Here is a 10,565-nt window from a genome sequence, read left to right as displayed (position 1 = left end):
CGTATTGACTCCCGATTTAATATTCAGGCACCGTTTGGGAATGGGAGGAAGAGGTTATTTTTCAGGGCCCCAAATACAGCGTGGTTATGGATTTTTTGGAGATTTATTTCGTCAATCTATACCTATCCTTAGGAAAGTTGGAAAATATCTTGGACGAAAAGTATTAAATCTTGCCACGGGTGTTGGATCAGACGTAATTGCGGGAAAATCATTTAAAGAGTCAACGAAAGCGCATTTAAAAGATATCGGCAGCGAAATCAAAGATGATATAGTTAAAAAAGTACAAAGTGGATCGGGTATAAAAAGAAAACGATTGAGAAGATTAGTTCAGTCACAGAATAAAAGACGGAAAGTACAAGATATATTTACCGAATGAGAAAATGGACCCCCATTCGTGCCCCTGCACTAAAAGTGAGTTGGATTTATTTAGTACCGTTTCGACTCAACTCGCTATCGACAGTACATCGGAAGTTATAGTTCACCCAATTGCGACAATTTCTGACAGTCGTGCACCTATTGAATTTTATGTATCCGGTTCTGGTGAAAATTATATCGACTTACATTCAATTTATCTGCATGTTCAAGTAAAAATTGCCAAAAAGGATGGAACAGATGTGGGAGCTGATGAAAAAGTTGCACCTGTTAATTATTTTTTAAATAGTTTGTTTTCACAATGTACTGTTTTTCTAAACGACAAGCAAATTATTTCAAATGTTAATTACCCATATCGGGCGATTTTAGATGCCCTATTATTTTATTCAAAGGATGCTCAAAAAACATTTTTAACAAGTGCATTATTTTATAAAGATACTGCGCAATATATGGATTCGATAGAAGAAAATAATGAGGGATTGACTAAAAGATTTAATGTTGCTAAACAAAGTAAACTAATAGATTTAGTAGGACGATTACATATTGATTTGTCGCATCAACCTAAATTGTTAATTAATAACGTAGATTTAAGAATTAAATTGGAAAGATCTAAGGATAATTTTGCTTTAATGGCATCTAATGATAACTATAAAATTATTATTAAAAATGCATCTTTAAAAATTAACAAAGTAGATGTTAGTTCATCTGTTCAAATAGGCATAGAAAAAGCATTGCAAACGGGTGTCATAAAAATGCCATTTCGAAGAGCAGATATAAAAGTTTTTACTTTAAGTAGCGGAATACAGTCTACTAATATCTCAAATGCAGTAATTGGGCAATTACCTTATAGAATGACTATCGGTTTAGTTTCTAATACCGCATTTAATGGAAATGTAAAATATAATCCTTTCAATTTTAAAAATTACAATTTAAATTATATATGTCTATTAAAAGACAACCAAATGATCCCATCAAAACCGTACACGCCCGATTATACAAATAGCATATACGCAAGAAATTTTATATCATTATTTGAAGATATAGGATGTATTAATCACCATAAATTTACAAATATATCCTACCGGGATTATAAAGATGGCTATACTTTATATTCTTTTGATCTTTCTCCCGATCGTTCGGCATCAGAATCGCATATTAGTGTAAGCGAACAAGGAAACATATCAATTGAATTAAAGTTTGCAACCGCTATATTAGAAACTGTAAACGTTATTTGTTTACTTGAATATAATAACACTCTTGAAATTGATCACTCAAGGACAGTATTTGTAGATTACTAATGAACACTCTTACGTTATGGAAATTGGCCTCCAGTGACCAAAAAATTAAAAGAACTTTCGGAGGAGTTTTCGCATCCGATGATTTACCCGTTTGCATCGGTAAATATAAATCATTTATAATTAATCTAGACGAAAAAAATAAGCCTGGAAGTCATTGGGTATCCGCATTTTTCGATGGAAAAACCTGTTTTTACTACGATAGTTATGGAATGAAACCAACTAAACCAAAAATTATTACATTTGTTAAACGAAATTCCAGAAATTGCTGTTGGAATAATATTGTTCATCAGAGTTTATATTCGATGAATTGTGGATTTTTCTGTCTGTATTTTCTATATAAAATGAATAGAAACCAATGTTTAAAAGAACTGAGTAAAACTGATAAATTTTATAATGATGAATTTGTAAAGAAATTTGCCGAACAACATCTATATTTGGCACGCCCACCGACTATAATGTATAATCAATGTTGTAATTCAATGAATAAAAATATTTAAAATATAAAAAATTGTTTTATTTTTCAAAAACATACAGTTATTTAAAATGCAGTTATTGCCAGAAACCTGTACAAAATAAATAAAAAATATATATATAATCATATTTACCAATTTTTATATAATAATAATAATAATAAAATGTACTTACCTTGCTCGATCATAAATGCTTTATACGAAAAAACATCGCATAAGCTGCAATGTTGTGTAAACCGGGTGTGGAATGGGCAAATTTTCCCGTAAAATAACGCATTTGGTGGCATACATATATGCGGGTATATTTCATGATGATGAGGACATGGCCTCTCTATATTCCAGTTCTTCGGAGCATGGCAATAATGCGGATATATTTTAGTATGATAGGGACATGGAACTCGAATTTTTGAAGATTTGGGCACTCCCCGTTCTTCAAGATCAAAATACGGAATATTCACATTGTATATTTCTGAAGTTAAGTTCAAATAATTTTTTTCAATTTCTCCTCCTTTATAGTAAAAAAATTTATATTTTAAAAATAAATTATATAAAATTTTGCACACATTATCACTTTTTTCCCAATTTCCGAAATATTGTTTTTCATATGCTAAATATAAACCATGTAAATAATTGCCAAATCTTACATTTTTTTTATTAGCAAAACTTAAATCTTTAAAAGTAATTATTTCATTATAAAATTCAATTTTTTGATATTCATTCGAGTTTTGTGCCACAAAACCAAGTTGTCTGCATAACGTATTAAACGGTAGGTCCATGCCATCTATTGTGAAAGCTTCAAAGTCTATAATTACTCCGACATTATCCCTCCATACATTGCAAGGGTTGAAATCTATTTTATATTAATATGAATTAAATAAATAAATATACATTATTTTTAAATATTATATTTATTACTCACATCTTGAATATGAAGTATTCCAATCTAATGCACCCGAATCCAAAGTACCGAAATCTAAAATATTTTCTCTATTTATTATATTATTAATTAAATATAGATATATAAGAAAAATATACTTACAATTCATTTTTTAAGTCAGATTTCTTATAATGTTTCCGGATGCGTGAATGAACATTATATAGGTAATTTCAGGGGGGGGGAGTTGGAGGGGAGGGGGGAGGTTGAGGGAGAGTCTATGAATTTCCTCCCCCCTGGCTGCTCATACCGCTTTCTTCTCTTTCCCGTCTTTTCCTTTCTTCCCATCTTTTCCTTTCTTCCCTTCTTTTCCTTTCTTCCCTCATAAAATGCAAGTATCCTTCTAATTCTTCTTTATTTTCTTCCCCCCACTGAATATATTCGCTGTCTTGAAGTTTTTCTTTTAAAAATATTTTTTCCACAGATGCCTGTATATAAGTTACCTTGTTATACTTTTTTTTAATTTTTTTTTTTTAAAAAAAAAAAAACTTACTTGTTCCTCTCTCATCCGTATAATTCTGTCGCATTCTTCCTGCTCTTTTTTTTCAATATAATCATCATCATCATCATCATCATCATCATCATCTTCTTCTTCTTCTTCTTCTTCTTCTTCTTTTTTAGTTCTTCTTTCAATCTAGATGCCTGTATATAAATTACTTTGTCATTTATCAACAATTTTTTTTTACCCCCCTAACTTGTATTCCCTGTTTGTGAAAGAGTTCACTTCGATTAATTAAATCTATTATACTCTATATTTATTTAAAATCATAAAAATTAAAATCTAAATTATAAACTATATTATTTTAAATACTACATACAGGAGTAACTGCATCAACTTCACTTCGATTAATTAAATCCATTATACTCTATATTTATTTAAAATCATAAAAATTAAAATCTAAATTATAAACTATATTATTTTAAACTACATACAGGAGCATCCATAGTCTTGTCATAACTATCTCCTGATGGCTGTTAAATAAAATATATTTAAAATCATAAAAATTAAAATCTAAATTATAAACTATATTATTTTAAATACTTACTTGGGAATCTATATCAACTACATCATTTTCCTGTTAAATGAAATATATTTAAAATCATAAAAATTTAAATTATAAACTATATTATTTTAAATACTACTTACAGGAAAATCACTACTTCCTGCTTCAAAATTTGAATTTCCTCCTGTGGCCTGTTAAATGAAATATATTTAAATACTATAAGAATTTAAATCTAAATTATAAACTGTTATTTTAAATACTTACCATTGCTTTGAAATTAGTATATCTTTCTTTTCTGAAATTTCCTTTGCTTCACTTGTTTGATATGGTTGTTTTCTTAAGTTTATCGCAGCTTATATTGTGCACGCTTGGGTTGTTTTTTTTCCCTGTAAATTCAGTACACACCCAACATTCTTTTCTTATAAAACCACTTTCAATTCTTGACCAACTTTCTGCAGACCCAACCCAAGATATAAATCTATTTCATAATTTAGGTCACAGCTGTTAAAAATGTCGACTCCACCAAAGATAGAAATCTATTTCATAATTTAGGTCACAGCTGTTAAAAATGTCGACTCCACCAAAGATAGAAATCTATTTCGTAAGTATAATTTATGGTCATATAGTTATTTTAAATTCTCAACCTGCTTTCTACAACTGCCACGCCCGAAATTAAATATATTTTTCCTTCAAAAACATGACCTCGCCCAACTATTTCGTAAGTATAATTTATGGTCATATAGTTATTTTAAATTCTCAACCTGCTTTCTACAACTGCCACGCCCGAAATTAAATATATTTTTCCTTCAAAAACATGACCTCGCCCAACTATTTCGTAAGTATAATTTATGGTCACATAGTTATTTTAAATTCTCAACCTGCTTTCTACACCTGCCACGCCCGAAATTAAATATATTTTTCCTTCATAAACACGGCCACACCTAAGATAAAATCAGTTGACCACGCCCTATTATTTTGTATAAAAGCTGTAACTCCAGATTGAGAAAAATATCTTCTACAAGACTTCCAAAGACAACGAATAAAGCATCATGTCGTCTGCTGATGGTAATATTATAATTTTTATTTAAAATATTTTTAAATGTTAAAATTACTTAATAAGTTAATATTACTTAATAAGTTACTTAATTACTTAATATTTATATAGAATGTGAATTTGATTTTAATATGAAACAGAATGTGGGCAAAAAAAGAGGTCCAAAACCTAAAAATGTCGAAGATGAATCAAAAAAACAAAAGTTTGACCTAGACCTGTCTACAGATACTGCAAAATGTTCTAAAATTCGGCCATTTAAGATAAAAGTATGCGACAATCAAACAATGGAAGTCATCGAATTCAAGTCAGTTTGGTATATATCATTAACAAAAATGAAAGGGAATTATCCGCCCAACAAGTATAATATCAATGTTAAGGACTTTAAATTATATAAAAAAGCTTTCGATGCAATGACTGAACATTTAGATCAGAATGTTTAATTTAAGGAAAAAAGCTTTTAGAGGGTATGCCAAAACTTATAGGGCTTTTATTTTAGAAAATATAGATCCAGCTGTCTGTTTTGAAAAAATAACATCAAATATTTATGATATTTTAGTTAATGATAATTTTGTTTGTAGAAGGAAATTTTTAATTAATTTAAAAACTAAATTTTTAAAATATAAAGAAGATGATATTATAGAGTATCAAGATGTATATTTTTCTAGCCATGTTGAGCATATTTTGTCCTCATATATGATTGGTGAAAAATTACGAAATGCATTTGATACAATTCTAAATTATATTGAAGAGTTTATAAAATATGGATCGGGGTGGATACTAAAAGAAATTATATTTATAGATGTCAATATTGGGATATATAAAAATGAAATTGGTGGCTGCGGCCATATTATTCTTCCCAAACATCTAGTTCTCAAACGTTGTGTATTAAATATAAAGTGCTCAGATAACCAATGTTTTTTATATTGTATAGTTGCACATTTATATCCCTCAACTAGTAGTAACAGAAATTCTATTTATTTATATAGAAAATATTTAAAATATTTAAATATAAACCGTTTAAAATTTCCCATAAATGTGAAAAATATTCCCACATTTGAGAAAAATAATTGTCTAAGTATTCATGTATATGGGTATGAAAAGAAATTAATTTATCCAATCTATATAAGTAAATTTCAATTTGAAAAAGAAATTAATTTGTTATTGTATAAATCTCATTTTTTTTTAATCCGGAATTTTAATAGACTAATGTCTGATAAATCATCAGCAAGAAAATTTTGTAAACTCTGTTTAAATGGTTTTGAAAGAAAAACTACTTTAAACGATCATATAAAATTTTGTTCCAATCATAAATATCAAAAAGTATCTACTCCAAAAGGAGACAATACAATTGTAAAGTTCCACTCTCATGAAAAGTCTTTATTTCATGCAATCTGTATATATGCAGATTTTGAATCAATTTTGGAACAGGTATCTTCTGATGAAATAGACCCTAAAATAAGTTGTACTAAAATTGTTGAAATTCATAAACCTATATGTTATTCCATTATAATTATTGAAAATGAGGATAAAATAATATATGCTAATTTTTATTGTGGAGATAATGTTGTTAATAATTTTTTAATTGATATTCAAATGCAGCTGAATAATTTGTTAGATAAAATAAATCGCAATGTTGAAATTAATTTAAATACTGTTTCCAATAATTTTAAACATTTGTGTCATATTTGTAAAGAAAAATTTGATGATAATGATCTGCGTGTAATGGATCATGATCATCAGACAGGTCTTTTTCGGGGGTGGGCCCATAATTGCTGCAATTTAAATTACCGACTAAAAACGTTTATCCCCATTATATTGCACAATTTTTCAGGTTATGATTCGCATTTAATTTTTAAAAATATTCCCTCTAAATTATTTTCAAAAATCAAAATTATTCCTATAAATTCTGAAAAATTTACAACATTTTCATTAGATTATTTTAAATTTATTGACAGTTTTCAGTTTTTAAATTCTTCTCTTTCAGTTTTGACTGACAATTTAAAAAATGCAAATTATAATTTTCCAATTTTTAATCATTTTTTTCGTCGCAGCAAATATAGAGAATTATTAAAAAGGAAAGGAATTTTTCCGTATTCCTATTTTAAAAATAAGCAAATATTAAATGAAATACAACTACCCCCAAAAAAATGCTTTTATAATGAATTATTAGGAGAAAATATTACAGATGACGATTACAATCATGCTCAATTAGTTTGGGATAAATTTAATTGTAAAACTTTCAAAGACTATTTAAAATTATACCAATATGTTGATACAGTATTATTGGCAGATATATTTCAGAATTTCAGAAAATTAAGTTTAACATATTATAATTTGGATCCTGTATATTTCATAACTACGCCCGATTTAACATGGAACTGTGGTTTAAAAATGACTAAAATCCAATTGGAATTATTTAATGATTTAGATATGTACCTTTTCATTGAAAGTGGAATTAGGGGCGGAATAAGTTTAGCGGGAAAAAGATTTGCAAAAGCAAATAATCCATTAATACCCGACACATATGATAAAAATCAACCTCATAATTATATTCTGTCGATAGATGCGAATAACCTTTACGGATTCGTAATGAGTGCATATTTACCCGTAAATAATTTTCGATGGCTGCACAAAGATGAAATAGATGCTCTAGACATACCTAATATATCAAATAAAAATAGTATAGGATATATCTTAGAGGTTGATTTAAAATATCCTGAAATTATTCATGACAGACATGATAATTTGCCACTCGCTGCTGAACACACACATATCCCATACAATTTATTATCCAATTACCAAAAAACAGTCTTAAAAAAATTAAATTTAAAATATAGTAATAATAAAAAACTAATTCCTACTCTTTTTGATAAAACAAACTATGTAATTCATTATAGAAATTTAAAATTTTATCTAGAGGAAGGTCTAATAATAACCAAAATTCATAGAGTATTGGCATTTTCCCAAAGTGCATGGCTTAAAAAATATATATATTTTAATAATAAAAAACGGCAAGAATCGACTAACGATTTTGACAAATCATTTTTTAAATTAATGAATAATAGTTTTTTTGGCAAAACGTGTCAAAACGTAAGAAAACGTATTAACCTAAAAGCAGCCACGACATTAAATCAGTATCGCAGATATCTAGCTAAGCCATCTGTAGAAAATTTCAAAATTATAAATGATAACCTTACTATTTTTAAAATGAAAAAACCTAATTTAATTCTAGACAAACCAATTTATATTGGTTTTTGCGTATTAGAATTAAGTAAATTGCATATTTACGAAACATTTTATAAAATATTTAAAAATAGATATGGCAAAAACGTACATTTATTATATACCGATACGGATTCACTAACACTTCAAATATATACAAATGATGTATACGAAGATTTTAAATCATTCCCGGATATCTTCGATTTTAGTAATTACCCTAAAAACCATAAATTATATAACGAAGCGAACAAAAGTAAACTAGGATATTTTAAAGATGAAACATTATCGAAACCTATAATTGAATTTTGCTCATTGAAACCAAAAATGTATTCCTATATTTTCGATAAACAAAATAAGAAAACTGCCAAGGGAATTAAAAAATCTGTTGTAAAAACATTTAATCATGATAAATATAAAGAAGTTTTGTTTAATACAGAATTATTAAGGCATCAACAATATGGAATTCAAAGCAAAAATCATATAGTAACAACATATCTACAAAATAAAATTTCCCTTTCTCCATTTTATGATAAAAAATTTATTTTAGATAATGGAATAGATGCACTATCATTTGGGCACTACAATTTTTACTTTTAATTTTGCAGATTCCTCATCATTTCCACAATATGGCTTTATAATAGTATACAAAAGAAAATGTAGTTATATAATACATAGTATTTGTAGTAAAACTTACTCGTGTTTAAAACAAACATGTAATAAAGCAGCATCATTAAAATTACCAAATAATAAAATATACGAATGTAAATTTTTTGTAATAAATGATAAAATAACATTACCAATATTTAACAAATATTTCATAAAATGTAATTGTATGAAATGTAATATTTTATAAAATATAAATGTAATATTAATGTTTATAAATGTAATAATAAATATTTTATTTTCTAGAAATTGTATATTTTAAAATTTATAAATGTAATAATAAATATTTTATTTTCTAGAAATTGTATATTTTAAAAAATTAAGCGAGGCTGCTAAAATTCCCACTAAAGCTTCAGAGGGAGCAGCAGGATATGACATTTTTTGTATCAAGGGTTTTGAAATAAACTCAAATGAACAAAAAATTATTTTTATTGATCTGGCCATCGAAATACCTAATAATAAATGTTATATCAGATTGGCTCCAAAATCTTCTTTGTCGCTAGATAACATAATAATAAATGCAGGCGTCATCGATTCCGACTATCGTGGAAATATTGGGGTGATGATGTACAACTTTGGCCCCAAAAATATTGTTATTGAACGTGGAACTGCCATTGCACAAATTATCTTCGAAAAAATCTCACATCCAGTATTTTTAGAAATGGAATCATTAAGCGAGACAGACAGAAATGAACAAGGGTTTGGCGACTGTACCTTTTCTCAAAAAATAAATTTTGATGATTGTAAAGAAATTCTGTCTGATTCTGATACTGAAGACTATAATATTACTGAAAAAGTAGTTTTTGAAGACGAAATTACTGTATCTGAAAAAAAAGAAGATACTGTATCTGAAAAAAAAGAAAATTTTGGAACTCATAATGATCATAACTACTTGTAACAAAAATTAAATATTTGATATTATTTTGTAATGTACTCAAATATAATATATGTAATCCTCATTTTATACTCAAGAATGTACACTCTTATATGTATACATAATATGTACTTGAATAAAGCAGCAAATAATATAAAATGTTTTATAAATTAAATATTTGATATTATTTTGTAATGTACTCAAATATAATATATGTAATCCTCATTTTATACTCAAGAATGTACACTCTTATATGTATACATAATATGTACTTGAATAAAGCAGCAAATAATATAAAATGTTTTATTTCTTTATAGACGCTACACCAATTGACTGGAAAGCTTTCTCATCTTCGGCCATAGACGAAACCGTTATTCGTCAATTTCAAAACTATGTCCACTGGGATACAATTAGTCGACGACGTAATTTATCTGAAGAGTTTATTAGGGAATTCGCGAATAAATTAAATTGGAACCACATATGGAAAAATTACAAATTTCTACCCTCATTTATTAGGGAGCATATTAACTATGCAAAATGGGATTTAATATGTCAATATCAAATATTAAATGATCATTTCCTTACAACTTTTTTCGACCATCTTGATTGGAATAAAGTAGCCGAACACCAAATTCTTTCGGATGCTTTTATTATTGGCTACGTACATAAATTTG

General features: G+C 27.4%; 2 protein-coding genes and 2 long non-coding RNA genes across 6 annotated transcripts; 2 read left to right on the top strand and 2 right to left on the bottom strand.

Annotated features, from left to right (window-relative positions):
• The first annotated feature begins 380 nt into the window (after positions 1-380).
• Positions 381-1,670, top strand: LOC136974743 (uncharacterized protein F54H12.2-like). The gene has a single exon (XM_067269688.1). It carries the CDS (start codon positions 381-383, stop codon positions 1,668-1,670), a length of 1,290 nt encoding a protein of 429 aa, XP_067125789.1.
• A 492-nt stretch (positions 1,671-2,162) lies between these two features.
• On the bottom strand, positions 2,163-3,125 carry LOC136974760 (uncharacterized). 3 transcript variants are annotated; one of them, XR_010880691.1, is made up of 4 exons: positions 3,060-3,125; positions 2,785-2,990; positions 2,316-2,648; positions 2,163-2,233 (listed from the first exon to the last, which is right to left on the bottom strand). It is a non-coding gene; the product is annotated as an uncharacterized lncRNA (long non-coding RNA). The 3 variants fall into 3 exon arrangements; XR_010880692.1 differs by having other exon boundaries at positions 2,316-2,609; XR_010880693.1 differs by lacking the exon at positions 2,785-2,990 and having other exon boundaries at positions 2,316-2,609; positions 3,060-3,077.
• A 238-nt stretch (positions 3,126-3,363) lies between these two features.
• On the bottom strand, positions 3,364-5,195 carry LOC136974733 (uncharacterized). Its single transcript, XR_010880687.1, has 5 exons — positions 4,343-5,195; positions 4,222-4,269; positions 4,008-4,150; positions 3,568-3,716; positions 3,364-3,502 (listed from the first exon to the last, which is right to left on the bottom strand). It is a non-coding gene; the product is annotated as an uncharacterized lncRNA (long non-coding RNA).
• A 4,384-nt stretch (positions 5,196-9,579) lies between these two features.
• Positions 9,580-9,915, top strand: LOC136974742 (uncharacterized). The gene has a single exon (XM_067269687.1). The coding sequence runs from the start codon at positions 9,580-9,582 to the stop codon at positions 9,913-9,915; it is 336 nt and encodes a 111-aa protein (XP_067125788.1).
• The last annotated feature ends 650 nt before the right edge of the window (positions 9,916-10,565 follow it).

Source organism: Centruroides vittatus, unplaced genomic scaffold (genome assembly GCF_030686945.1).
Source record: "Centruroides vittatus isolate TY-2023 unplaced genomic scaffold, ASM3068694v2 contig_355, whole genome shotgun sequence".
Lineage (NCBI taxonomy): Eukaryota > Metazoa > Arthropoda > Arachnida > Scorpiones > Buthidae > Centruroides > Centruroides vittatus.
The sequence above is the reverse complement of the archived record's forward strand: the minus strand, read 5'-3'. Positions and strand labels throughout refer to the sequence as shown.

What these genes read in the sequence shown, in the direction of transcription:
- LOC136974743 (XM_067269688.1), top strand. Translation starts at nt 381, where the DNA reads ATGGACCCCCATTCGTGCCCCTGCACTAAAAGTGAGTTGGATTTATTT.
- LOC136974742 (XM_067269687.1), top strand. Translation starts at nt 9,580, where the DNA reads ATGATGTACAACTTTGGCCCCAAAAATATTGTTATTGAACGTGGAACT.